General features: G+C 47.0%; 1 protein-coding gene across 1 annotated transcript in view; it reads left to right on the top strand.

Moving 5' to 3' along the window:
* Positions 1–27,195, top strand: part of TSPOAP1 (TSPO associated protein 1) — a 63,109-nt gene that overhangs the window by 1,904 nt on the left and 34,010 nt on the right. The window contains exons 2-15 of the mRNA XM_055001819.1: positions 4,244–4,351; positions 5,525–5,653; positions 7,467–7,643; positions 8,286–8,481; positions 11,915–11,982; positions 14,268–14,351; positions 15,543–15,632; positions 17,651–17,773; positions 18,813–18,917; positions 19,369–19,419; positions 22,232–22,252; positions 23,821–24,010; positions 25,094–25,335; positions 25,763–25,872. Of these exons, the coding sequence (XP_054857794.1) occupies positions 4,244–4,351; positions 5,525–5,653; positions 7,467–7,643; positions 8,286–8,481; positions 11,915–11,982; positions 14,268–14,351; positions 15,543–15,632; positions 17,651–17,773; positions 18,813–18,917; positions 19,369–19,419; positions 22,232–22,252; positions 23,821–24,010; positions 25,094–25,335; positions 25,763–25,872 (1,694 nt within the window). The remainder of the gene's footprint in view (positions 1–4,243; positions 4,352–5,524; positions 5,654–7,466; positions 7,644–8,285; positions 8,482–11,914; positions 11,983–14,267; positions 14,352–15,542; positions 15,633–17,650; positions 17,774–18,812; positions 18,918–19,368; positions 19,420–22,231; positions 22,253–23,820; positions 24,011–25,093; positions 25,336–25,762; positions 25,873–27,195) is intronic.

Genomic DNA, 27,195 nt, shown 5'->3' with positions numbered 1-27,195 from the left:
CATCCTGTTTCCCTGAGGGCTTACAAGCAAGGCATGGAGGCCAAAAGCTCTCCCAGTCGATCTCCATTAATGACATTCAAAGGCAGACTGCCTCGGCACACGACGAGGAGTTCCACTTAGCCCTCATGGCGAATGCCCAAGGGCAGGCCTGTCCTTGTGTGTGAATTGGTCTAATCCTCTTTTAAAGCTATCTAAACTGACGGCCATTGCCCCATCTTGGGGCAGCGAGCCCCCACAAACAAACCGAGCATTGTGTGAAGCGCTTCTTTGTTTGTGCTGAATCGACAGCCCACCAACTTCCTCAGGTGACCGTGAGTTCTAGTGTCAGGGCATAGGGAGAAAAAGTTCTCTCTTCCCACTTTCTCCACCCTGTGCATTCTTCATGCTTTGGTGTTTCTCTGTGGTGAGAAAGGGGTACTCAACTCGTGCTCAGAGGTGCTGTTGAGATCACATGACTGCAAAATTCCTTTCTGTGCAACGGACGAGGCGATGGCAGAAGGAAGATGTTTGCTTGACTTGCGTCCTCATAACTTGCAAAGCACCAAATAATTTGGGACCAGGATATTTAAAGAACTGCCTTCTCCAATGTGGTCCTGCCTGTCAGTTCTGATATGTTTCCAGGGCTTTCTTTGTGTGCCCCATCTTGTCGAAAGCAAGACAGGTGAACAGCAAAGGCAAGGTGTCACAACTGCTCTCTTTTGATCGTGTGGTTAGATATGATGTGTCTTTAATTCTCTTGTTATTTCTCTCTCTCTCTCTCTCTGGGTATGTATTGCTACTGCCAGGAACTTAATTCCAACCTGATTAATTAACCTTTTCCATAGAATTGTGCCCAAGCTCTAAGACTCCTTTGTTGGACTTTGTGGTTCTGAGGATGAGACTGTTGTATGGTAATAGCATATAACTCTAGGTTCAACAATAAACAAAATAAAATGTTATTTGTACAAGAAGGGTATTGTTTTCAGGATGTTTAGCAACTTCTCTTCGGTAAATAAAGCAGTGTATGTTACAAAGCTGAAGTTGGTTCCCAGTTCCCAGGTCCTTATTTGCATTGGGAACTGGGAGCCAACTTCTTCAGCTTCGTGTGAATGTTAATAACTTTGAACTGAGGTGTCACAATCTGTCCTTTCACAATCACCCCACTGAAATCCTCCTTTCTCTTCAGAATGTACTTTGTTCAGTTTTGATTTTATTTTGCTTAGTTAAACTGTCCCGTTTGACTCAGGTTTCTGTTTCTCCTCCTCACACTCTTATAATCAGGGCTTTTTTTCTGGGAAAAGAGGTGGTGGAACTCAGCTCCCAGGACTGCACAATGATGTCAGTTTGGGTCAGCTGGAACAAGGGGGGAGGGTTTTAAAGTTTTAAATCGCCATTGGTGAAAATGGTCACATGGCTGGTGGCCCCACCCCCTGATCTCCAGTCAGCGGGGAGTTTAGATTGCCCTCCGTGCAGCTGGAGCGGCGTGGAGGGCAATCTCAACTCCCCTCTGTCTGGAGATCAGGGGGTGGGGTCACTGGCCATGTGACCATTTTCAAGAGGTGCTGGAACTCCGTTCCACCGTGTTCCAGCTGAAAAAAAGCCCTGCTTATAATACCCTGACAATATTAGGATTTGACTCCTTCTAGTCCCTATATGTGATCTATAAGTATTCTACTTTCTTCTTAGAATCTTAATGCTTTCCACGGCACTACATGGGATTCTAATCAGACGTCTGCTTTTCCAAACTCTAGATTGCTGACTGCCTGTCCACTGTGGATTCTCTTTCCCCACATTTGCCTTAGCTCTGCTCATACGCTCAGACCCAAACACCTCACTCACTCATCCCCCTCTTTCATCCCCCCTTTGTTCTTCTGCAACTTATCAAGCATTTAAAGAAACACACACTTAAAAACTTTAAATCATTAACTGGGTCTTTTCTGTGATAGCACCTCAGTTCTGGATTTTTCCCCTGGTGCCAGGCAAAATGTCCCCCCCCCCCGAGTGTCTGTTAATTTCTGATCTTCTGTGGTGAATTCCCCCAGTTCTTCCTGATTTGCAGTGCAGTCCTGCGCTGAGTTAACCCAGTCTTAGCCCATCAGTTTCAATGGGCTTAGACTGGAATACTTCAGGAAAAGATTGCACTGTAATTCATTTTAAATGGCTGGCTTTATTGATGGTTGTGCTGTTGTTTCAAGATTGAATGCTTCTGGGGTTTTAAAAGAAATGGTTGGTCATATTGCTGGTGGATTTTATTGTTTTGTTATTAATTGACTCTCATTCTCTCACCCTGACCTGGATAGCCTGGGAAGGCCTGATCTCGTCAGGTCTCAGAAGCTAAGCAGGGTCAGCTTTAGTTAGTAACTGGATGGGAGACCTTCAATGAAGAGCAGGGTTGCAGGGGCAGGCAATGGCAAACCACCTCTCTTAGTCTCTTGCCCTGAAAACCGCACCAGGCGTTGCCATAAGTCAGCTCTGACTTGAGGGATGGATTTCATTCCTTTCCTAAATCTCTTAAATGAGTAACTATTGAAAAGGCTCTGAAGGGAAGCACAAGATGTCTTCTTGCCTTGTGCAGAATCTATACCTCGCCCCCCCTCCCCCGCATTTGCTGGGCCCCTGTTGGCAAGGGTTGGGCTACCTCTTATTGGGGTGGAAGGCAGCCAGCATTTGTGGGCTCCTCTCTTGCTTTCCCCACAGGCGTGAATAGCATGGGGAAAAGTAAAGAGGTTCACTCTGGGTTGCTGCTGGGGCATGAAGAGCCAGTGGTTAGAGTGCTAGACTCGGATCTGGGAGACCCAGGTTCAAATTCTCACCCTGCCACGGAAGCTTGCTGGGCCATTCACTGTTTCTCAGCCTCACCTGCCTCGCAGGGTTGTTGTGATGCTAAAATAGCAGAGAGGAGAACAATGTAAGTGGCTCCCTTTGTGGAGAATGGCGGGGTACATGCAAAGCAAATAGGTAATAAAGTATTGAGGGACTCTTGATCCTGGTGATCCCACCCAAAGGGAATCAAGCCGAGTCTTATCTGCATAGCCCCACCCCTTCATCTGCATAGCTCTGCCCTCTTTGTATGTCATCCTACAACGTGACTGAATGTTGCGACAGCCAGCATAGAGTAGAGGTTAGTGCATCATGCTAGGATCTAGGGTGACATGCGTTCAAATCCCCACCTTGCCATGAACCTCATTGGGTGACCTTGGGCCAGGCACAGCCCAATCTACCTCACAAGGTTGTTGTGGAGAGAAAACTGGGGAAAGGAGAACCATGTATGCCACCTAGAGGTGGAAAGGAAAAAACTGCAAAACTGAATTATGCAAGAGGGCTTTTTTACTCAGATAGGAAGGCTGTACTGTAAGGAAGTGGTCTCAAAAAGCTGCAGTGGTAAAGGGATAGAGACTGTATAGACTATATGTCTATAACCATGAGCCTATTGAATAGTTTCTGTATTGTTTAATCTGTCAGGCTTATAATTGCTTTTGTCGTGTATTGCTTGAGTAGGACGAAGACTCCTGAGGCCTACAAAGCTATAGGTGTTTGGGTGCCGTCACGGCCAATCAGAACTGTTGCTTTGTCGTCCAATCGCTGTGCTCAGAATTAGATACTTGTATATAGTTCATGCAAATGAAGGCTTCTAGCTGCTTACATTGTATTGGTTGTTGTAAAAGTGGGAGTGGTTTCTACAAGTATAAATTGGTTACTGTTGAGCCTGAGTCTTCAGTCTGTCTGCTTCCAGTCTCCAGTAAAGATGTTTATTATAATAAAGAGCTGTTAACCTCAATATACAATAGCTTTTGCGCCATATGGTATTTCTGCTTCTTTTCAAATCTCTGCAGATTTGCATACCCTGTTGCGTAGTTTATTGAATGTCCCTGCTGCTGATTGCAATATGTAATCCTCCTTGAGTCTCAGTGAGAAAGGCGAATTATAAATATCAAAGATAAAAAATGTACTCTACAGAATCTGTGGAGAGAGAGGCTGATTCTGCACACGTTGGATAATGTACTTCCAATCTAGATCATTTGGAACGGATTCTTTTGTGTGCGGAACAAAAAATCCACCTCAAACGATTGATAAAGTGCATTGAAAGTGCATTATCCAACGTGTGCGGAATCAGCCAATGAGAGAACCTTTGCATCCTTGCAAAGCAAACATGTGGCTGAAGATGGGAGCGGTTTGGCGAAAGGAAGAGGGGTGAGGCTAAACGCCACAGTGCAGGCAGGAGGGGGTGTTCCCGTCACTCAGTCTCTCTGTCTCTGTTTTCCAGTACGGTGTGAGCTATCGATGTCTCTTGCGGCAGAACCAAGTTCTGCTCACGGCCCTGGAGGAGCTGCAGTCGCAGTGTGCTAGCTTGAAGAAGGAGAACAGCCTGCTGGTGAGGAGTGGGCTGGGGAGGCTTCCAGAACCGGTCTGGCTGAACAAAATACTTCAGCATTCCTTGGGAGCATCAGTATTGCAAATGAGCCGGGACGCAGCAGCACTGCCACCCAGAGGTGCACCCCCGGGGTCCCTCACAAGGCTTTTCAGGGTAGCTTGTGAATCAGTCCAAACCCCAAGCAGAAGGCAGCTGGCTCTGTATATGAGAACTGAAACAGCCTTTAGTCCCCTGTGAATGCAAGACAGAACTTAAAAATCAGTGCTGGATCCGGAAGGAATTTTTGCCAGTTAACTTAGATTGCCATCCACCAGGAAGCTGCCGTGGCGAGGCGGTTAGCGTGTCGGACTAGGATCTGAGAGACCCAGGTTCAAACCCCCGGTCTGCCATGGAAGCTTGCTGGGTGACCTTGGGCCAATTTCTCCCTCTCTCTCAGCCTAAGCTACCCCACAGGGTAGTGGTTGTGAGGATAAAGTGGAGGAGAGAATGATATTATAAGCTGCTTTGTGCCCTTCCTGGGAAGAAAAGCAGAGTATAAATATATTCAGTATTGTCCTTTACAAACCCTACTGAATTGAACAAGAGCTATGGGGCTGGATGGACCAATATTCTGATTCTGCAGAAGGCAGCTTTATATATGCTTTGGGGATGCTGCTTCTGTTAGTAAAGAGCCCAGTAGCACCTTTAAGACTAACCCACTTTATTGTAGCATAAGCTTTCGAGAACCACAGCTCTCTTCGTCAGATGCTGATGAAGAGAGCTGTGGTTCTCAAAAGCTTATGCTGCAATAAAGTGGGTTAGTCTTAAAGGTGCTACTGGACTCTTTACTGTTTTGCGACTACAGACTAACATGGCTAACTCCTCTGCTTCTGTTTACATATCTTTTGGAAGAATATAACTTGTAGATCGTATAGGGAAAGAGCCATCCTTGCCAAAGCATGTTTCAAAGGGTTTGAAGGGACTGCAGGCAGCCAGTTGCCCATAATCACCATTGATTGTCCTTCTGCTGACACTGCCGAGCTCCTCTGAGCCCCAAGGGAGAAGGCAGCAGCCTCTGCCCAGCCTGGCCAGTCCACGTGATGCCCACGAGGTGCGCCTGGACTCCTAAGCAAAAGGCACACTGGAGAGATTGTCCAGCCCACCAATATTTCTCCTCCTTCTCTCCTCCTCAAGCGCAAGACCTGCTTCCCAGAGACACAGGAGAAGGTAAAGCACCTGAAGAGGAAAAATGCTGAGCTGGCCGTCATTGCCAAGCGCCTGGAGGAGAGAGCCAGGAAGCTCCAGGAGGCAAACCTGAGAGTTGTAAGTGTGGAAGGAGCTTTGGCCCACTCCTCTTCTGCCATTGTTGTGCAGATCTCCGAAGGTGGCACATAGACATGTAACAGGGGCCATGGCTCAGTGGTAGAGCACCTGCTTGGCACGCGGAAGGTCCCAGGTTCCATCCTTGGCATCTCCAGTTAAAAGGGATGGGAAAGACCTCTGCCTGAGATCCTGGAGAGCCACTGACGAATCACAGTAGACAAGACAGACCAAGTTGTCTAACTCCATACTAGGCAACTTTATGTGTTCTTTTATATGTGTAAAAATAATAATTGGAATAATGAAAGCCCAAAGCATCTCTGCATGATTTGCTGCTCTGACTTGGCTTTCTTTAAATCAGCCATTGTTGGGAACAGGTAAATCTGAGAGCAATGGCTTGCCTTCAGAGGAGGTGGGCCGTTGTATCTCTGCATGCGTGTCACTGCTCTGCTGCCCACCCACCACTAGGGATGGATACTGTTGTTGCACCTCTGCTTTCGGAATCATTTTACTGCTGCCCATGGAGAGACATGGCTGCAAGGTACCCACTTTATGAGTAAACTGCCCATTACATCTCTGCATGAGCCAGTTCTCTGCGTTTGCCTTTTTCCTTGCTCAGAACAAAGACTCATGCAGTAACACGGCGCGGCATCCTCTGAAATCCTCAGAGTGTGGCAACCTCTGAAAGTAGATCTTTTCATGTACAAGCATGAAGTGTATCTTTATTTTAATTCAGAATGAAGTCTGTCTCAGCGATTAGAAAGATGACTAAGTGGGAGTGGGGGGGATGCGAGGCAGGCTTATAAAACGATGCCTGGTGTGGAGAACGCGGATGGAGAGAAAATACTAGAACTCAGGAAAAGCAATGGAGCAGGAGATTCAGGATAGACGCAAGGAGGTATTTTTTCACACAAGATGCAATTGACTTGTACAACTCTGTATCACAAGATGCAGTGAAGAAAACTTTAAAGGGGATGAGACAGATTCATAGATGAATTTACCTCTGGTGATTAGCCGTAAGTGCTAAACGAAGCCTTAGAGGCAGTACACCTCTGCGTGCCAATAACAGGAAGGCAGAAATAGGGGAGGGTCGTTGCCTTCCTGCCTTGCTTGTGGGCTGCCTGGAAGCATTTAGTTGGCCACGGCTGCAAACAGGATGCTGGGCTAGAGAAATCCTTGGCCTGATCCTGCAGAGCTCCTGTGTGACCAGAGACGTTAAAGCACAAGGTAAGCGTGGGATGGCCTCACCTGGATAGTCCAGGTGAGCCTGATCTCATCTGATCTCAGAAGCTAAGCAGGGTCGGCCTTGGTTAGTAGTTGGATGGGAGACCTCCAATGAAGACCGGGGTTGCAGAGGGAGGCAATGGCAATCCACCTCTCATAGTCTCTTGCCGTGGAAACCCCACCAGGGGTCACCATAAGTCAGCCATGACTTGAGGGCACTCTCCACCACCTCCAAGTGTAGGGTAGGATTGCACCCTTTGCATTTTATTTGAGTTAGGAGACCTGGCTTCAGATCCCCCCTTGACTGTGAAGCACAACTGGGTAGAGCTGGACGGCTCTTTCCTCTCCCCTTCCTACAGAACAGAAGGTATTTTGATTCTCTGGAGAAGCCTCATAAACATTTCCTAAATAAATTTTTAAAAATTGTGGGTCAAATGAAATCAGTGCAGGGGGAAAGGACCTTTCTGGTTTTGTGAGCCTCCCAGTTAACATTCTTAAGTTGCTGTGGGTGCCAAAATAAAAAGAACCCGAGCAGTAATCCTTTAAGAACAAAATCCACCCTCTCTCCTTTGTCGTTCTTTTCCTGATGCAGGTAAATGCACCTGTAAGCATGAAGGGCTCCTGTGCGGGGCTGTGCAAGAAGGCACTGGCCCGCCAGCGGGCGACAGACCTGAGAGAGCAGGCCAGCGTGCTCCTGGCCAAAGATAAACAGATCTGCGCTCTAGAGCAGGAATGTCGGGAGCTGCAAGCAAAAATCAGGACCGGAAAGGTGAGCCCTTTGAAATCTCTTGGGCCTGAACAGCAGAGGAGACAGTGGACTGGTGGCTTGGTTAGGGTACACTGGGTCTCATCAGACAGGTTGCTAAAGCAAAAAAAAAAATCCCTTTACATGACCCGTGGCGCAGAGTGGTAAACTGCAGCACGGCAGCCCAAGCTCTGCTCACGACCTGAGTTCAATCCTGGCAGAAGCTGGGTTCAGGTAGCCGGCTCAAGGTTGACTCAGCCTTCCATCCTTCCAAGGTTGGTAAAATGAGTACCCAGTTTTCTGGGGGTAAAGTGTAGATGACTGAGGAAGGCAATGGCAAACCACCCCGTAAAAAGTCTGCCAAGAAAACGTCGTGATTTGACGTCCCCCATGGGTCAGTAATGACTCGGTGCTTGCACAGGGGACTACCTTTACCTTTACCTACATGCAAAACTAGCAGGTCAGGGAGACATGCTATATCCATCCTGATGTGTTAGATTTCAGTACAGAGAGGGGAAGCATTCATATCTCTAGGAGGATACTAAATCATACAAAAACCACTATCACTGCTAGAACATGAGTAGAAACGCTTGCCAAATTGGCACCTGCTTGAGGCCACATAGGCTTAATTGATACTGATAATCTCTCCTTTTGCCTTCCATCTAGGAAGGTCCACCTTGCCTGCCTCTCCCGGATTTCCACCATCTGCTCCGGGAGTCTCAGAAGGAGGTGTTACGACTCCAGAGGCAGATCGCACTGAAGAATTTCAAGGCCTCTCTGAGTTCCGGGTGCCGAGGGGCCGGCGACATTTCCTCGGCTGCCAGGATGGGGCCGCCTGTGACAACCAAGCCCTCCTGCCCCAGTGGCTTTTCTCCCTCAAGCCAGCCACAACTGGGAGAAGAGCCATCCTCAGCCGTGGAAGCAGCCTGCAAGGTAAATGGCTGGGACGGCTGCTTCAGAACCACCCCCCTCCCCAGGGATGAGCAAGCGAATAAATGAATCTTGTTTGTCATGGGCTGCTTGGAGCCACTGGCGTGCCAAAGGCACTGCATGTAAATGCAGGGGGACCTAAGAGAGCAGTGCAGCACACTTGGCTTGGGCCAATTTAATGGTCCCTTGTATGTCAGCTGGAGGGAGGGGAATGCATGGTACAAAATTCAGCATCGCAAGAATCTCAAGCCCAAACTGGATGTTATGCTGGTGGGGTTCCCAACTCAGGCTGTGGGACCTAATAAGAATGGAGGTGGAGATGTTTACCAGGGAGAATGACAGAAGGAAGTGGGCTTTATGTTTCCTGTGCTCACTGCAATTTCCGCAACCTGGCCCCTTCTACCTTTAACGGGGGGGGGGGAGCCTGCCTATGGGGAAATTGCCTGGGGGAGGGACGGTGGAAAGAATAAGTTCCCTGGTTGTTGTGGGTTTTCCGGGCTGTATTGCCGTGGTCTTGGCACTACACTTGGCACTTGGAACTACAATGCCAAGACCACGGCAATACAGCCCGGAAAACCCACAACAACCATCGTTCTCCGGCCGTGAAAGCCTTCGACAATACAATAAGTTCCCTGTTTCCCTTGTTACTCCCCACTGCAAATCTCCCCTCTCTCACACCATGCAAGACATTTATTTATAATTTTACATCCTCCTTTCCTTTGCTTTTTATCCCCACATCAACCCTGCAGGGTAGGCTAAGCAGAGAGTGTGCGATTGGCCCAAGGTCACTCAGCGGGCTTCCATGGCAGAACAGGGAATCGAACCTGGGTCGTCCAGATCCTAGTCCAACCTTCTAACCATTACACCATGCTGCGACTCATTGCAGCCATGAAGACTTTGTATAAATAGCAGAAGAGCATTCAGAAATGTGGATTTCCCCCCACTTATAGCTTCAGCTGATGCAGCCCTTGCTACCTTGTTTTAATGCACGTGTACACCTGAGCTTGAGATGATGTGTGAAACAAATATTCTTGATTATTAGTGGGAACACTGGTGATAATACATTTCAACAGAGAAGTGTTTCTCATGCAAACCTGTGTGACTAACGCCTTGAACCAACCTTACGGGTTTGAGAGCGCTAATATGGACAGCACCCTAGATTTCTTCTTTTTTGCATAGATCAAGATGGGTAGCCGTGCTAGTCTGTCTGTAGCAGTGGAAAAGAGCAAGAGTCCAGTAGCACCAATAAGAAGACTAACAACATTTGTGGTAGGATATGAGCGTTAGAGCTTTAGATTGAAGGGGGCCCTGGGAAGAGACTCCATGGCAGGTTGTGCATGTAGGTGGAAATACCTTGACTTTGGTGGACTTTGAGCATGTTCAGAGAGTGCCTTTCTCCCTGCACTGCTTGCAGTAGAGAGTTGCAAGCCAAAGAGTTCCCAGGTAGTCTCAGATAGTTCACAAATGAGTTAGGAACCATAAACATCACCACTATGTTGTATTGGATTCCTGCTCATGCTGGGTCTTTGTAAACTTGGATCTATTTACCCTATGGAATTGTTTATGGATATGTTCTTGATACTGACTGTACTGATCTCACACTGTGTAATCCACCTTGAGTCTCAGTGAGAAAGGCAGACTATAAATGACCTAAATAAAGAAATAAAGCTGGGATGTGAGCCCATCTATCCTTATATCTTGAAGAGTGGAGTGATTTCAGATGCCAGATGACAATAGCCAGTGTATGACAATAGCAGGCGTGATTGGATTAGATGGGGTATGCAGAGGGATAGTAGGTGTGGAGAAATCAGCATGGGTGATGAGACAGGAAGCCTAGGTCTCCATTCAGTCCAGGTGGATGCATTGTCTTGAGCTTTGTTATCAGTTGCAATTCAGCAGTCTCTCTTTTTTGCACTGAGCTGCTGCTCCTTTAGGTTTTTTGCTATTCATTCCCAGCCTGGGGCAGCCCCTTTGTACTTAGCAGCAGGGTCTTGGACAGGCAGGGAGGCCCCATTGTCTGCAGAGGGTTTGCTTCTTCCCTTGCCTTCTGTGTCTGTGCTTTCTTCTTCCCCCCCTCTTGGGCAGCGCCTAATGGTTCAGCCCTGCCAATCAGCCTGGTTGGGATGTTGCCAGATCAGAGCTGTCCGTGGTGCTGAAGCAGGTAGGAACACTGCCGGGGCACAGGATCTCCTGCAGGCCGCGGCACGGGGGTGGGAAGGAGGGATAAGGTGGAAGGAGTGGCGGGGGGGGGGGGAGAGATGCTGCCTCCCTAGTCTAACTTGCCCTGGGAGGGGGGCCAGTTGAGCTTTAGATTGAAGGGGGCCTTGGGAAGAGAATCCATGCTATGTGGAAATTCTTTGGCTTTGGTGGACTCTGAGCATGTTGAGAGAATACCTTTCTCCCTGCACTGCCCGCAGTCAAGGGATGCAAGCCAAAGAGTTCCCAGGTAGACTCAAGATCTGCAACCGTTTCGAGGGAGGGATGTGAAAAGATCCACAGCAGAAAAATTCTCACAACAGTGGGCAGCAGTGTTCCCCAACAGGTACAGGAAACCTCTCTGGCTCTTGAGTTGCTCCTGGCAGGGAAGGACGTAGCAAGTTTTTGCTTTTGTCCCCCGCTGAGCCAAGGCCCAGCTTCCCCTAACAGAGAGACCGCTGCTCACTGCTGGCTTTCTGAGATGGCAGGTGAAAAACCCGGCTAATTTGAGAGGACGCTCGGGGACAGCGGATTATCGCTTGTTCCCTCTGCCCTCTCTGGCAGTTTTGCTGACGCGGTTTTTATTTTTAATTTTATGGTGTTCGTGCTGGTATGGTGCTCTGTGGCCTCTGAAAGGGTGAAAAGACAAGAGTGTAAACATTTTAGATTAATAAAGGGTTGCAGCTGCCTGGGAAGACAAATGTTTGGTCTTGCCCTTTCTAAACCTGTTTACTTAGAAGTAAATCCCATAGACTGCACTGAGGTTTACTTCCAGGCGAGTGTGTTTAGGCTTTCACACACTCTCCACTTGTAATGTGAGCTTAGAGGTTTTTCTAACTTGTTTTGGTTTGGTTTTTTATGTGATGCAAGACGTGAGATAAATTCTGACATTCAGAGTAGGTTCTGGGGCTGAGCTCTGGTGAGTCTTGACTTTGTTTATAAATTCCTACTCTGCTTTTTTAACCCCAGTCAATGCCTCCAGGCCTCTTGTGATGAAAGCACAACCATGCATAATTCAAAACAGGCCTGCGTGCCTGCAGGGCTCTCTGCATTCTCTCAGTCCTTTGGGCAGCAAAACAGACATCCCCCTTCGTTCTGCTGCTCTCTGGAGCTCAGCTGAGATCTCTCTCCTTTCCAGACAGGCCCGGGAGCACATCTGTGTGATGGAGAGGAGACCCTCCCTCACAAGAAGGTGATCGCCGCATCCTCCGAGATCAAACAGCAAATCCAGCAGCTGGTGAGTTTTTTTTAAAAAGACGCATTTATTTTTAAATTGCACGGCTGGGACTTTCCCCTGCAAAAAGATGTTATTCAAATAGGCTGTTCAAAAATGCTGCAGGGAAGAACCATGTCTCACTGGCAGAGTGCCTGCTTTGCTTGTGGGATGACCCCCTTTGGCATCTGTGGTTAAAGGATCTCTGATAACAGATTTAGGGGAAGGCTTTGTCGGCAGGAGACCCCGGAAAGCTGCTGCTAAGTAGACTAAGTCTGTGGTGGGCTGAATGCACCAATGGTTTGAGTCTGTACTAGGAAATGTATGTTCATGTGATACGCTGCTTACACAGTCTGATTCACCGTTCCTTACAGGCCACCTTATTATCCACTTAATTGCTTGTCACGTCCCCCTTCAAAAGCAGAGATTCCTCCGAGCAGCAGAATGCAGATCTGTACGCTGCGTGTCTTTTGTTTATCTGCCGTTGGCTTAATTACGCATCCGCTTGGACATCTAGTCCCGACTCTGTTTTTCCCAGGTCTGCCAATAATGTTCTCAAACCCATTGCCTGTTGGGGATATTGATCTGCAGCAGCTGATACATGGTTTTTAGGGAGGTGAAAATCCTGGATTTCCTTATCGTCTCTTGCATTGGGCATGCTAGCTGAGTGGGATGGTGTGAAGGGAGGGAATCCTGCTTCCCCCAGAGACAAAATAGTTCAATTGGGATGCTGGGAAAAGGCAGCATTTCTGGAGTGGAAATTCTACCCTTAAGATTAATTTTGATTTTAAGATTTGTCCCTCACCACATGTAGTTTTAGAGCCCTGGAGGCATCAAAATAAGAACAGCAAAATCAATATAGAATCAGTATCAGAATCAGTATCAGAATTCTGTTTGGGAAAATGTATTGCTTACTAAATTAACTGATCATCAAAGAATAACAAGAAGCTCTTTTGATATTTCAAATAAGTTTATGGAACATTGGGCTACGTTCAAAATGTTCTGGAATTATAAGACCACTGAAGGAATTTCTCCTTATGTTTTCTGTGAGCTACTCTGAGCAATCTTTGTGTCATATTTATATCTTGAGGAATTGCAGACTCGATGTTACTGTAAATCACTGTTTGCATTTTAAAATAGCAGAAACAGCTATGGGATATATTCATTGTTTATGATGATGGAGGAATGTTAATAGTATATTCTCTATGCTTTTGTATGCCAGGTTAAGCAAAATGTATGGCTTATATTATTAACAATTTAGTGAACTGGCTTTTTAATTTATATTCTGCTTGTCTTGCTGAATTATGAATCAGGATATTTTTTATTTATAGCCCATGTGTTTCACCGAATCAGTGTTAGAAGTGCGTTAGTATTACTCAAACAAAGAGATCTGTATTTTGTATACATTCGTATTTATAATTTTCTAAAAAAATGAAACAATATAAATTTAAAACTACAGGGGCACAAATAACAAAATAGCAGCACCACAGTTGAATTAACAAGTCAGCTTGTCTAATCAAGCCTCCCATTCTCCCCTGATGAAACAAAAATGTTTTGCTTAGCTTTCTCAAAGTTTAAAAATCAGGTTGCCTGAGCTGGCCACAATAGGAATGAAGTGACACCCTCTCTGGGAGATGCCAGAGAAGGCCCACTCCTTGCTCCTGTTGTTCTGACCTCTAACAGGAACAGGTCTCAGAGCAGTCATCTCTTAGGGTCGCACTACAAGTGACGAATGACACTTGCCTGGCAAGTGAACAGACTCACGTGTATTCCTCCCTGTTCACTTGCCATTCACTTGCTCTCCACTTGATCAAGTGATCATAATAATGGTCTCCTTGATCTCCTCTCATAATAACCAGCCCAAGGTAACCTAGTTAAGAGTCAAACTCGACGTGTAGGTTTTTAAAGAGTTGTGTCGAGGTTCCCCAGACCCAAATCAGGTTCCCTGCAGCCACACAGCAGGGGATGGAAGAGCTCCTGCCTCCCCGCCAAGCCATTTCCTGCATCATTGGGGGAGGGTATTTTCCTGTTTTTATTGCTTCACATACACATAATATTCCACATGAACCAATGGAAGTTTCCAGAAGTCTTCCGAGATTTCTGGATGCCAAGCAACCGTTGCACAGAAGAGCGTTGCAGTTGGATATGGTCGTGTGGAAAGATTCTGGGAATCTAGAAAGGCTGGGAATTAAGGCTGAAGTTCCCACACTCTGACCAGGAACCATTTGGCCATAATCTCAAACAGGTGGCAGATTTATTGTGGAGCTGGTCTTGTGGCTACTGTATGTTCTCCTTTTCTCTTTTGGTAGGAGTCTGAGCTCAGAAAGAAGCGGAAACAGTGCGAAAACCTTGAACATGAAGTGAGGAAGAAACACAAAAGATACGCAGAGCTTGTGAGTGATCCCCATTCAACAATCTGGGAGATGTCCCCCGGGTGTCCCCACACCCACCTTCTAGACCCACGGCTAGAGGCAGAGCGGTTGGACCTTGGAGCCAGAAGCTGGGGAAGGCACCCCTGCACGCTGCATTATTGATCTTTACTGATGTGCTTGTCTGAAATGTCTATTACGTTGTTTTAAGGTGTTTGGGAAATACTTCAAGAAAAACACAGCTAAGAAATAATTTAAACATAAATGATCAAGTAGGAAAGGGAGCTATCCTTCCCTGGCGCCTCTGCAAGCCTAATGTGGAAATCAGCTGTGCAGGATTCTCCAGGTTGAGTCTGCGGCCAGAAGAAGGGCCAATTCATGCATTGCATTTTGTGGGGTGCACACACAACACTGTAAACAGGAGTCTCATAGCATCTTAATCAATAACAAGGTTGCATCCCAGCATAAGCTTCTGTGGACAAGAGCTCCCGTCACCAAATCCCTGGCTAGGTTAGTTGGGATCCACTCGTAGCACTGGATATGGTGGGTTGTGAGCCATGAAAGCTAATGTTGAGATACAGTCTCGGTCAGGGCTTTTTTTCTGGGAAAAGAGGTGGTAGAACTCAGTGGTGGAACTCAGGACTGCACAATGGCATCACTTTGGGTTAGCTGGAACAAAGGGGGAGTTTTTTAAAGTTTAAATTGCCCTTGGCGAAAATGGTCACATGGCCAGTGGCGCCGCCCCCTGATCTCCAGACAGAGGGGAGTTTAGATTGCCCTCCGCAGAGGGCAATCTAAACTCCCCTCTATCTGGAGATCAGGGGGCGGGGCCACTGGCCATGTGACCATTTTCTAGAGGTGCTGGAACTCCATTCCACCATGTTCCAGCTGAAAAAAAGCCCTGGTCTCGGTAGTCTTTAAGGTGTGTGGTCAGACTCCTGTTTGTTTTCACCGCAACAGACTTACTGTGCAATCCTAAGCAGAGTCACTCCAGTCTAAGCCTGTTGATTTCAATGGTTTAGATTGGAGTAACACTGCTTAGGATTGCACCCCTCTGGAACGAATAAGAAATTGTGTCATTCTGGAAGTGTTTGGGCTGCTGAGCCTCGGCCCCATTGCTTTCCACTCCCACAGACACTCCATCCCTTTAGTCAAAGGAGGGTGCTTTTACTTGGTCCCCCAGAAAACTTCTTGGTGCTTTTCCCCTCCTGGCAGGAAATTCAGCTTCAGGAAGTGAGAAGCGATAATGCCCGGTTGTCTGAGGAGAACGCTTTGCTTCATGGTCAAGTGGAATGGACAGAGAAGGTAATGAATGGTTGTTCATATCTCTCCCCACCATATCCCTCATCAAAGCATGAATTGAGCTATGTAAATCCTGTACTGAAAAAGAAAACATCAACGTGTTGCCAAATACACCGTGACAGTAAGCTACATTTCAACTGAGAAAAGCTGGATTTCTGCAGTCTGCGAAAAAAATAATACTCGGATTTGATTTGGAAGAGGGAAATGGGACTTGGGAGTTTGGAATGCCTAATACAGAATGCCCAGGATATTATAGAATGTTCCCAAACTAGGACAGGATATCTGCCTGGGTGGGAGACCTGCTGGGAACCCCCCCATTGATGCCCCCATCTGAGATATAAATAATACATCAATAAATTAAATTATGAACCCCTGTTTATGGAACGCTCTCTCCAAGCGTATTGAAATGAGGCCAACGTTACACTGAGGGCCGAACTACACAATTTTTTTTAATGAGTCAGGTCCAAAACTGTCCCAAGAGAGGCTGTTTCCCTCTTGGCGCTGCTACACGTGCACAGAATAGTACACACGCAACTCCAAAGGGGGCAGATAATTCCTCCTCCAGAGCCGTTTTGGCTGGGAGAAAACAGTGCAGGGGGGAGGCAGGGACTCATGCTCCCTACATGCTGTGATCCTCAGCCAAGTTGGCCAACTGCGGTGTTTTAAACAGAGATCCTTCACAGCTTCTGTGCTGCGCTAGGGAAAGCAGGTCAGGTGCGGGGACTCGTTAAAAACATCTTGAGTAGTTTGCCCCCAAGTTGAAATTGTTCTGTTTATCCTGGCTTTTTATGGCTGAGCTGCTGTCCTGCCCTCCCCCCCCACAACAGTGTTGTGTTGATTATTTATTACTGATGCAGAAGGGTGTGTAGTATAGGGTAGCCAGCTCTGGAAAAGTCCTGGAATGGAGGGGGTTTGGGGAAGGGAGGATCTCAGTGGGGTCTAAGGCCATATTGTCCACCCACCAAATCAGCCGTTTTTCTCCAGGGGAGATTATTGATCTCTGTCGTCTGGAGATTAGCTGTCATGCCAGGAGATCTCCAGGCACCACCTGGAGATGGCAGCCCTTGAAGTGGAGGTTGTTTTCAGGTGCTTTATCCCCGCCCCCCCTTGTGTGTATTTTTTGTGGTTGCTGCAATTGGTTTTTATATTGAAATTTTAATATTTAACATTATAAAGTTGCTCCATAACTTGGGGTCTGTGTGTGTAAAGGACTGTCAAATCACAACTGATTCATGGTGACCTCTGCTGGGGCTTTCAAGGCAAGGGAGAAGCAGAGGTGTTTTGCCATTGCCTTCCTCTGCAGAGTCTTCCTTAGTGGTCTCCCACCCAAGTACTGACCCTGCTTAGCTTCCGAGATCTGACGAGATCAGGCTATACCACGCTGCCTTCCCTCCCCTTGGAGTCTGTAGGACAGAAATATTTGATATGAAGCAAATACATTTGAGGGAGGGGGGCCTAAGTGGCAAGGGAGGTGAGTAATTTTGATGGCAGAATTCCGGACCAAGGTGAGAGGTTTGAGATGCCAGTTTGGTGTAGTGGTTAAGAGCGCGGGACTCTAATCTGGAGAGCCAGGTTTTATTCCTCACTCCTCCGCTTGAAGCCAGTTGGGTGACCTTGGGCCAGTCACAGCTCTCTCAGAGCTCTCTCAGCCCCACCTACCTCACAGGGTGTTTTGTTGTGGGGATAATAATAACATACTTTGTAAACCGCTCTGTGTGGGTATTAAGTTGTCCTGAAGGGCAGTATATAAATCTAATGTTGTTGTTGTTATTGTTGTTGTGATGATGATGATGATGATGATGATGATGATGATGATGATGATGATGATGATGATGCAGCAACGAGGAAAAGCCAGAGAGAAGGGTGGCTATAGAAGTCAAGGCAGAGTGGGAGCGAGAATTCAAGGAAACCCACCATGTGGAATTCTATTGCTGCTGCGTTGAATTGGCAGCCATAAGAAGAAAACCACGGGGTATAACTGCCACATGGAAGTTACGAAACTACGGATTTCTCTTGTGCAGATTGAATCTGAAAATGCTGACTTGAGGCTGCAGGTCACCGTGGTGACGGAGGAACGGGATTCAGCTCTCCAGAAATCTCAGGATCTCCAGAACAGGCTGGAGAGTCTTGGGCAGGCGTTGCAGGTTGGTAGAACCCAGAGCAGTGGCAGGGTGGCGGCGGCTGGATTGGCAAACTGTTGCACAAAGTAGTCAGTCGCAATGGCCATTCGCACTTGCCTTATGCCACTTAGGTATTTCAGCTGGGGAGGACACCATGCCCGCTTAAGTTGAACATAGATGACAATATGTATGCAATGCACAGTAATTCAGAGCTGCGCGCCAACTTATACAAGTAAAAGTGTGCTCCTGCCCATCTGTACTCAGAAGTAAACACTACTGCATTCAATGGGCTCTCTTCCCAGCTCTATATAGGATTGCATTCCAAACACGATGGCATCATTTGGGAAAGGAAGATATTATCTGGGCAGATACAGTTTTTACTCATCCCTAATAAACCACTCAAACTGAAGAGTTCATAAAGAGTTGGAAACGCTTTGAGAGTGGTAGCTCTTCCTACGATGTGTGGATTTATTTTTTTTTGTCCCGTTTGTCTCCTCTAATGAAGAGGTTTTGCACATTTTTGTACAAAAAGCTAAACACAAAGAGACTCCTTGGGGAAAAAACTAGCATCAAGTGCATCAACTGCATATTAATATGCGCTTTAAGTACTGTTTCTCTTTTCACGTTTTGTATTGATTATATCGAATGTGTTGACTACAGCTTAGTGGCAGTATCTGTGTTTCATAGCCCTTGGGAGGGTTTACCCCTATTTTGTTGCCAGTTTCAAAAAGCTGCAAAACCTGTTTCACCAAAGCTGACTGCAGGAGAAATGAAATATGCGTGCGTTTGCGTGTGTGTAATCGATAGGAAGCAAAACCACTCTTTGATTATGCTTGTTTATTTCCCAAATGGTGATGCGTCACCAGCCTTTTTATAAAAAGTGTGTCTCTTTCTGCAGCAACCAAAAGCTTGATTTCTCCAAGGTAATCAGCATGTAGAATGTGTCAGTCTCCAGATTGCCCGGGTGGGGCTGAACCTCCTTCCTTGGGTCAGCTCACTGTGGGAAAGGGCAGCCAAGACTCCCAGGTGGGAGTGGCTGTGTGCTACTTTTTCGTTTTTCCAGCACATGAGAGATGTTGCGGAACGAAGGCAGCAGCTGGAGCTGGAGCACGAGAAAGCCCTGCAGAACCTTCAGAAGAAGCAAGATGAAGTCAGGCAACTCCAACAGGTGAGCAGCCCGGCCACGGGAAGCCCTTCTGTCTCTAGGAGCTGGTTCACACACGCGTGATTCTCCCATCACTCACCGACTCGCAGTTGAAGGTGTGAACCTTGGGGTAACATGTTGCTTTTTGCGGTGAAAGGGAAAATTCCACCTGCAGGGGTTTGCTGTGGCTCACTTACTGGGCGTGCGTCAATGCCAAACGCTGCAGATCCCCACTGGCAAGTATGCTGTGCATCTTCCCATTCTTTGGGACTGAGCACAGATATAATCTTCTGACCGCTCCTCCTTCTACCAAGTTGGTTGCCGCTGTGAATATTGCTTTTTTTCACAGGTAGGAGGTAGGGAGGTTTAAAAGAGTGCCCATTTTGTATGTTGTCTAGCACACAGCTGTTGCATCACACTGAGTGTTGAGTAGCACAGCAGCAGAATCCTAACCTTTGTTTGCTTTTGGATTCAGGCCCAGGCTGAAGCAAGGAAGGAGCACGAAGGAGCAGTGCAGCTCTTAGAGGTAAGGGGAGAAGAGAGGGCCAGCCGTAAAACTGTGCTCAAAGGGTGTAAAATCCTTCATCTTCCCTGCCCTGTTGAAATGAGAAGGGCACAGACTTCCAGGCAGATCTCTGCTTGGGGGGAGGCTTACACACTGAGCCTGCGGTGCCAACTCTAAAGGCGTTTTGTCTACCATGAAATTAGGACCACAGCCACAGGTAATTTGAGGGATTCTTTGTTCCACATGGGATATTCCAGCACTTTCCCTGAATTTTCAGCTTTCGTTAAAATTAAGTCTCTAGTCTCTTTTACTTACGAGGACCTAAGGAGAAATCTGTGGGTTGTCTTCTACGCTACTGGCTAGTAATTCTGAGCCAGTTTGGTGTAGTGGTTAAGAGCGGCAGGACTCTAATCTGGAGAACCGGGTTTGATTCCCCGGGTGACCTTGGGTCAGTCACAGCTCTCTCGGAGCTCTCTCAACTCCATCCACTTCACAGGGTGGTTGTCATGAGGATAATAATAATACACTTTGTAAACCACTCTGAGTGGGCATTAAGTTGTCTTGAAGAATAGCTGGGATGATCACAGATGAAACAATGAAACAACACCCACAAGTAAATAAAAACAAATGAAGCTAATAAAAAAGAGAGCAGTAAAAATATTTCAGTGTGTAAAAGCAGTATAAAACAGTCTAGTGATGTCATGGCCAGTGAGGTCCGGTGTGAAGCATACATGGGGGCAAAAAATCCTAACTTTACCGGGTGATGACTATGACTAAAAATCCTAACCAGTGGTGAAAAAAGGCAAATAATATATTGGCGGTGATAAGGAGAGGAGTTGAAAATGAAACCATATGTATGGCCGCATTTGCAATACCATGTACCATTCTGGCCCTCTATCTCAAAAAGGATATTACAGTGAGGGAAAAGTTACAAAAATGGGCAATCAAAATCACAAAGGTGTTCCCTTTGAGGAAAGGCTAAAGATTGAGAGCAGTGGTTTCCAAAATGGGCAGTACCAACCCCTAGGGGGCTATGGGATTACCTAGGGGGGTGCTAAGAGCCAAAGGGGTGGCAGGAGGGCAGTGGGCCCCTTCAAGCATGTTGTTCTCTTACTAGCAATCGACCAGGCTGGCGCCTAGAGCCAAACCCTTTCTTCACTTCCAGTTTCTGCCTCCACATGGTGTTGAAATCTGGTGCAGACCAGGCGTTGGGAAACTGGTATCGCTTCATCAAGCCCGCCCATTGCATTAAGAATTTACTAAAAAGTGAAGTAGCTTCTAAATGTGGTATCTAAGATTCTTGCTAAATGACTATCAGTGTTAATTGGATTTTGAATTAAATGTGCAGATAATTGTTACTGTTTTGAATGTTACGGTTATTATTTTCCTTAGTGAATTGTACCACCCGCTATTCTGAATAATGCTTTTTGTAGGGTACGGTAGGGGGCGCTGGGGAGACCTGAAAAGATTCGGGAACCACAACTGACTGGGAGATAGGGAAACACGATAGAGATTTATAATATTATGCACGGCGTGGAGAAAGTGGATAGAGAGAATGTTTTCTCCCATAATACTGGATTGCAAGGACACCCAGCAAAGCTGATGGCGGGACAGGCAAAAGGAAGTACTTCTTCACACAATGAGTAATTCTTCACACAATGAGAGAGATTCACTGCCACAGGATCCAGGGCAGTGGTTCCCAAAGTGGGCAATACCGTCCCCTGGGGGGCGCTGGAATGATCCAGGTGGACAGTAGAAGCCTTGGGTGCAATTGGGGGGTGTTGAATAAAAATAAGGGGGCGGGGGAAGCATAAAGAAAGAAGAGTCCAGAACCTATCTAAAGCAGCCTTTTCCTGCCTTCTCCTAGTCTTCCCTGGGATCAGGGAGGAAGGGGGCAAATTTGCCACTGCATCTTTTTGTCCACTTCTTGAAGGTAGATTTCCAGGGGGGCGCTGAGTAATTTTTTTTCTGAAAAGGGAGTGGTAGACCAAATAAGTTTGAGAACCTCTGATCTATTTATTATTATTTAATCATATTTCTAGACCGCCCTCCCCGTCAGACGGGCTCAGGGTGATTTAACAACAGTTTAAAACAGTAAAACATTATAAAAACATTAAAACATATCAAAACAATTAAAATTGGTGGGTATAAAATATTAAAATACAGCATTTTCCTGCATGGGTGGTGGAAAGTCTTCAGTGGTACGGCCGGCGAGAGGACAGCCTAGCCCCCACCAAATGCCTGGTGGAACATCTCCGTCTTGCAGGCCCGGCGGAAAGATAACAAATCCTGCCGGGCCCTAGTTTCTTCAGACAGAGAGTTCCACCAGGTCGGAGCCAGAACCGAAAAGGCCCTGGCTCTGGTAGAGGCCAGGCGGACCTCCCTGGGGCCAGGGACCATCAGCAAGTTCTTAGTGGCTGATCGAAGCGACCTCCGGGGAACATATGGGGAGAGGCGGTCCCGAAGGTATGCTGGGCCCAGTCCACATAGGGCTTTATAGGTCAACACCAAAACCTTGAACCGGAACCGGAATCTAGTGGAACCATTTTGTTTAGCAAAACAAGTGACAGGCCAGTCCACCAGTGACTACAAGAGACTTTGTCCTCAGCCCCTCTTTATAGGCCTCCTGGGGGCACCTATATGTCTGCTGCTGGAGAGGGGTGCTGGAGTCAATCTGCCATTGGTCTGATCCATCCATGGCTGCTGGTGTGCTTTTATGGCCTTCTGCAATTGAGTCCCGCCTCGAACAAGTTTGTTGGGATTTGGGGGTAAAGGCAATGCTGCTTTGTGGTTGACGATCTTTCTCTGCTTGGTTTTTATTGTTTCCGGACAGAGTTCCTTGGATTGCATGCAGGTATTGCTGATGTTATCCTGCCGTGAACTTTTCCTTTTACCCAAATCCTATAAGGCTTACCAGGAAGGGGGTTGGAATAGAGAAATATTTAATTTCCCAAAAATGTTGAAGGAACAGGGAGAGGGCAAGAAATAAAAGACCGTAAGGGTTTCTTTCATTCTTGATTCTTAATTCTAGAGTAAGTAGCGGTGTCAGTCCCACAGAACAAGAGCAAACTTTTGAGACAAACAGGTCTGTTCTTCAACTTGTTTTAAAACGTATCTTGGCATACAGGCACTTTTCCCTGGCTACAAAGCAAGATGGATTACCGCTATGCACTCTTGTTTTAATTGTTAAACTTCTTTCTGAGCATGTGAGAAAGAAGTATAAAAATATTTCCGACAAAGAAGCTTAGGTCTGTATGTCCATTAGTATTTAAAACTCAGAGACTTCAGTACTTAACACATCGTTTGGCCTTAAAAATAATAATAATATATTATAAAATAATAGATTTTGTACTGATTTTTTTTTAAAAGCTTGACATCTGTAGAGAAATCAATTTGCAGTTTTAGGATCAGACAAATTAAGAAAAGAATAAGAGCCATGCTGGATCCTTTTTTAAAAATCCATCATTTATGACATGCAGATTGGCTGGGTTGCTTGAGCTACCTATACTGCTTTATCTTACATTCCTTGGCTTGGCCAGGCAGCTCTGGCCTGGGACATCTGACTTGCTCTTGCTCTGTGCATGTACCTCTGTGTGGACGGCATTTACAGTGTGGTGATACCTGTCAGTTCTTCCCTCCTCTTTCCCAGTACTTGATGTTAGTAGTTCGTACAGTCTGTATCTGTGCGCTATTTCCAGGCACATTGAACATTAAAACCTTACAAAATCTATGCTTGCTTGACTGGAAGGTTCTTTTGTTCAGTCGCTGGTTTTATGGAGGGCCCAACTTTTCCCATGCTGGTCACTGTCCTCTCACAATTATCTGGGGTTGCAAAATCTCAGTTTGCTTGTAAGCACACCTGCCTGTTCACCAAACTCCCAAAGAGATCTCTCTGCAACTTGAATAGAGGCATCTTTTAAAGTTGTCTCCCCCCTGTTTCCCCCAGCTTTAGAGATGTCTCAACTGCACCCTTCTTGGTGGTGGCAGTTTTTCGCCCTAGTGGAGCATGTCCCACTTTTGCTGATCCCTAATACGTGTACTTTAAACAGGATGCAACCTGTTTAGCGCATGCCTTGTGAGAGCCAATGGGAGTATAGTGGTTAGGATGTTGGAGTTACGAAAAACCTGAGTTCATATTATCACTGGACAAATCACTCTCTCAACCTGGCCTACCTCACAGGGTTGTAAAGTGGATGAGGAGAGAATGGTCTGTGTTACCCTGAGATTCTTGGACAGTAGAAAGGATAACATTGAGAGGCAAGGAAAGCAATAAAAAAATGAAACTTCCTAATGGTGGTGTGTGACATTACCTGGGGCTGTGAATTTGAACCCAGTAACTTAAGGTCCCCATTCCAGATGTGGAATCCAAGACCTACCTTGACATGTCACATATTTCCTGCTCTCCCCTGTCCAACCGCTCAGGACCGTGTGAGAGAGCTGGAGGACCAATGCCGTAGCCACACAGAACAGTTTAACTTCCTCTCTCAAGAGCTCCGGCGTTTTCAACTGCAAACTGGGAAAAGTGGTCTTCGGTCGTCCTCTCCCACGGTGGCTTCTGAGGTCCCCCTCTGCCCAGCATCTCCACAGCTCCTGGATGGCCGCAGGGACAGAGGTGAGAGAACATAGGAGTCACATCACTAGTCACATGTCACCAGTCATGGCCTCCTCCTACCCATGATATTATGTCACATCTTTTTCTTGCTTGCTTGCTTGCTTGCTTTTCTTTCTTTCTCTCTCTCTCTCTCTCTCTCTCTCTGCCTGCCTGCCTGCCTGCCTGCCTGCCTGCCTGCCTGCCTGCCTGCCTGCCTGCCTGCCTTCCTTCCTTCCTTCCTTCCTTTCCGGGACTTCAGAATCAAACTGGACACCAAGAGGTGCATGTTACTCTAGTGTTTTCTGTCTCTGTGCCCATTCCCACACTCTGCATCCAAACCTTGGTTTGAACCTTAGGACAGTCTCTCATTGGTTGTAGCTAACAGTAGACCTGGATGCTGGCACTTCTTTTCTTAGGAATTACACTTCCATTTTCTGGTGTGCCATCAACGTGAGCTACCTCCCTATACCTGTGGGGGGAGTCCCCTGAGGCGCTGCTTTGTCTTTCCTTGGTGTAAATAAAATAATCTGGAAGGAGGAGGCAAGGATTAGAACTTCGGTTATCTCCCCAAATTACATTTAGCTGGTTTTTAGTGGTGTTGCAAACCTGCTGCTTGAAGGACGTGCCTCCTTCTGCCTCTTGGGGTGGGGTGGGGGGCTGGTCTAGGACAGCAGTCGTGTGGCTCTGTCCTGCAGCGAAGGCCGCCTTTGAACATTCCGTTGCATCTCACCTGTTTGCTTGGCCTTTTCATCTACAGCAGGGCTTTTTTTGTGGGAAAAGAGGTGGTGGAACTCAGTGGTAGAACTCAGGACCGCACAATGACGTCACTTTGGGTCAGCTGGAACAAGGGGGGAGTTTTTTAAAGTGTAAATTGCCCTTAGCGAAAATGGTCACATGGCCGGTGGCCCCGCCCCCTGATCTCCAGAAAGAGGGGAGTTTAGATTGCCCTCTGCCGAGGGCAATCTAAACTCCCCTCTGTCTGGAGATCAGGGGGCGGGGCCACCGGCCACGTGACCATTTTCAAGAGGTGCTGGAACTCCGTTCCCCCGCGTTCCTGCTGAAAAAAAGCCCTGGCCTACAGTAATGTACAGCATTTGGTTTCAGGTCTGGAGATTGTGCCTGTGGCTCCCCAATGCAGCAGGAAGAGTCACAATGAAAGGGCTGGAGAATTCGGTGCGCTGGCGCCTCAGCTCACTGATCCTGTGGCACCTACTGCCTCCAGGAGTCCAGATTCAAGCACGCCTACCATTGCCTCAAAGAAGCTGGTCAAGAAACTGGAGACTCAGTCCAGCTCCTCAAGATCTGAGTCCATGCACCATAGTTCCAAATCCTGTGCCACTCCAGAGGTTAGTTGTGGGTATGGAATGGGGATTCCACCTTCAGAAAATATCCGGCATTCGAAGGCCTTCAGCATGGCTAGAGTGCTTTTGCCTTGAGAGGAGCAAATATATATATTTCTCCTCCTCTGAGAGAACCAGCCTCTCTTTCTATAACAGTGGGTCTTAAAGGCTCAAATAAGCGAAACGCGTGACGTGTCAGGGCCGCACCTGCCCTCAAGTCGTAGCTGACTTATGGTGACCCCTGGTGGGGTTTTCATGGCAAGAGACTAACAGAGCTGGTTTGCTATTGCCTGCCTCTGCAACCCTGGTCTTGGTTGGAGGTCTCCCATCCAAATACTAACCAACCTTGCTTGGCTTCTGAGATCAGGTTCTCCTGGGCTATCCAGGCCAGGGCTTCCTTCCCAAACCATCAGTTTCTCCTGCCTTTGCTTAGGTGGACACGGCCAGTGAAATGGAAGAGCTGGACATCGATAGCATCTCCATGATTCCAGAGCTGGAGCACCAGAGTCCAGTGAAGCTCCATGTCTTCTTAGTGCGATACAGGTACAGTCGTCGGGGCCATTGGGGTGTGTAGACGCTTGTCTTTTGGGAATGTCATTTGAGAGGAGCCTGTGGTTGCTCCAAATAATCATCACGTTTCTATGAGTTTTGCTTCATCCCAGAACCTCTTACATCTCCAAATTCAGGTCTGGGGATACCCCTTTGGCTAGTGATATTGGCTAGTGACCTTGAGGTGGTTGTCTTTCTCCCGCAACATGTGACTTAGCACATGAAGCTGCTTTCTGCGTGTTGGTAGTTCTGCAGCCTGGGTTGATCCGAATCAAAATGGCAGATGGACTGCCCTGACATTCATCAGGTGGACTTATAGACTAGTTGGCATTTTCTCACCTCCAGCTCTCACACAAACACAGCTTGAGCTTCCTAAAACTGAACTGTAATGTGGTGATTTGCTCTTGCGCTTGAGACGTTCTAGATTTAACACCCCAGTAAATGTTCATGTCACAGCCACCCAATGTCCCCACAGAGTGCAAAGTACAATTGCTGGGTGATGGAGAGGTGCAAAACCAAGGGATAACTGTAGCATGCACGTGTGAACAAACTTTAACAACTTTGTAATACTGCACTGGTAGCTGTTCAGAGGCGGGGAGCTTTTCCAGGTGATATGGACCCCTTTCTCTCCACTAGCACATCCATTGTTAGTTCTCTCTTTACCTTGCAAGACCCAGCTCGCTCGCTCCGTGTCCCACTTGCCTGTTGCTCTTAGCTCAGTGTGGTTTTGCCTGGGGGATAATTAACAAAAGGGGTTAGGTTAAGTCCCAGCTTCACCGCTGTGCTATGGAAACATGCTGTGTAACCTCAGGCCATTCATACACTCTCAGCCTAAACTATCTCGCAGGGTTGTTGGGAGGATAAAACAGAGGAGAGAAGAATTATGTAAATCGCTTTGGCTTTCCCTTGGGGAGAAAGGCAGGGTATAAATGAAGTTTCCATTTTTCATGCAGCTCTGTTGGGGTTGCCATTCAGGAACAATACTTGGCTTTCAGTATTGAAAGTGTTTCATGCATAGTGTTTCATGCATTCTTGTAATCCTTGCAACAGCCCTGCTAGATAGGCCAGTGGAATTGGAAGGATAGGCAGGGGGGCACTGAGAATGGGAAAGAATGGCTTACAGTATAGGTCTGTGGCAGAGATAAGATTTGAATCAAGGACTTCCTAAATTACAACAGCTCATTCCCATAGTCATGCCAAAGTTTAGTACATCAGTCCCAGTTTCTATTTGTCTGGCTGCTTTTTAAATTTTTTTTCTAGTGTTCAGATTGAATGTGGGCATTTGTTGTTGTTGTTGCTAATTTAGTGTTTGATCAC

Source organism: Eublepharis macularius, chromosome 17 (genome assembly GCF_028583425.1).
Source record: "Eublepharis macularius isolate TG4126 chromosome 17, MPM_Emac_v1.0, whole genome shotgun sequence".
NCBI lineage: Eukaryota > Metazoa > Chordata > Lepidosauria > Squamata > Eublepharidae > Eublepharis > Eublepharis macularius.
This window is presented reverse-complemented; position numbering and strand designations above follow the sequence as displayed.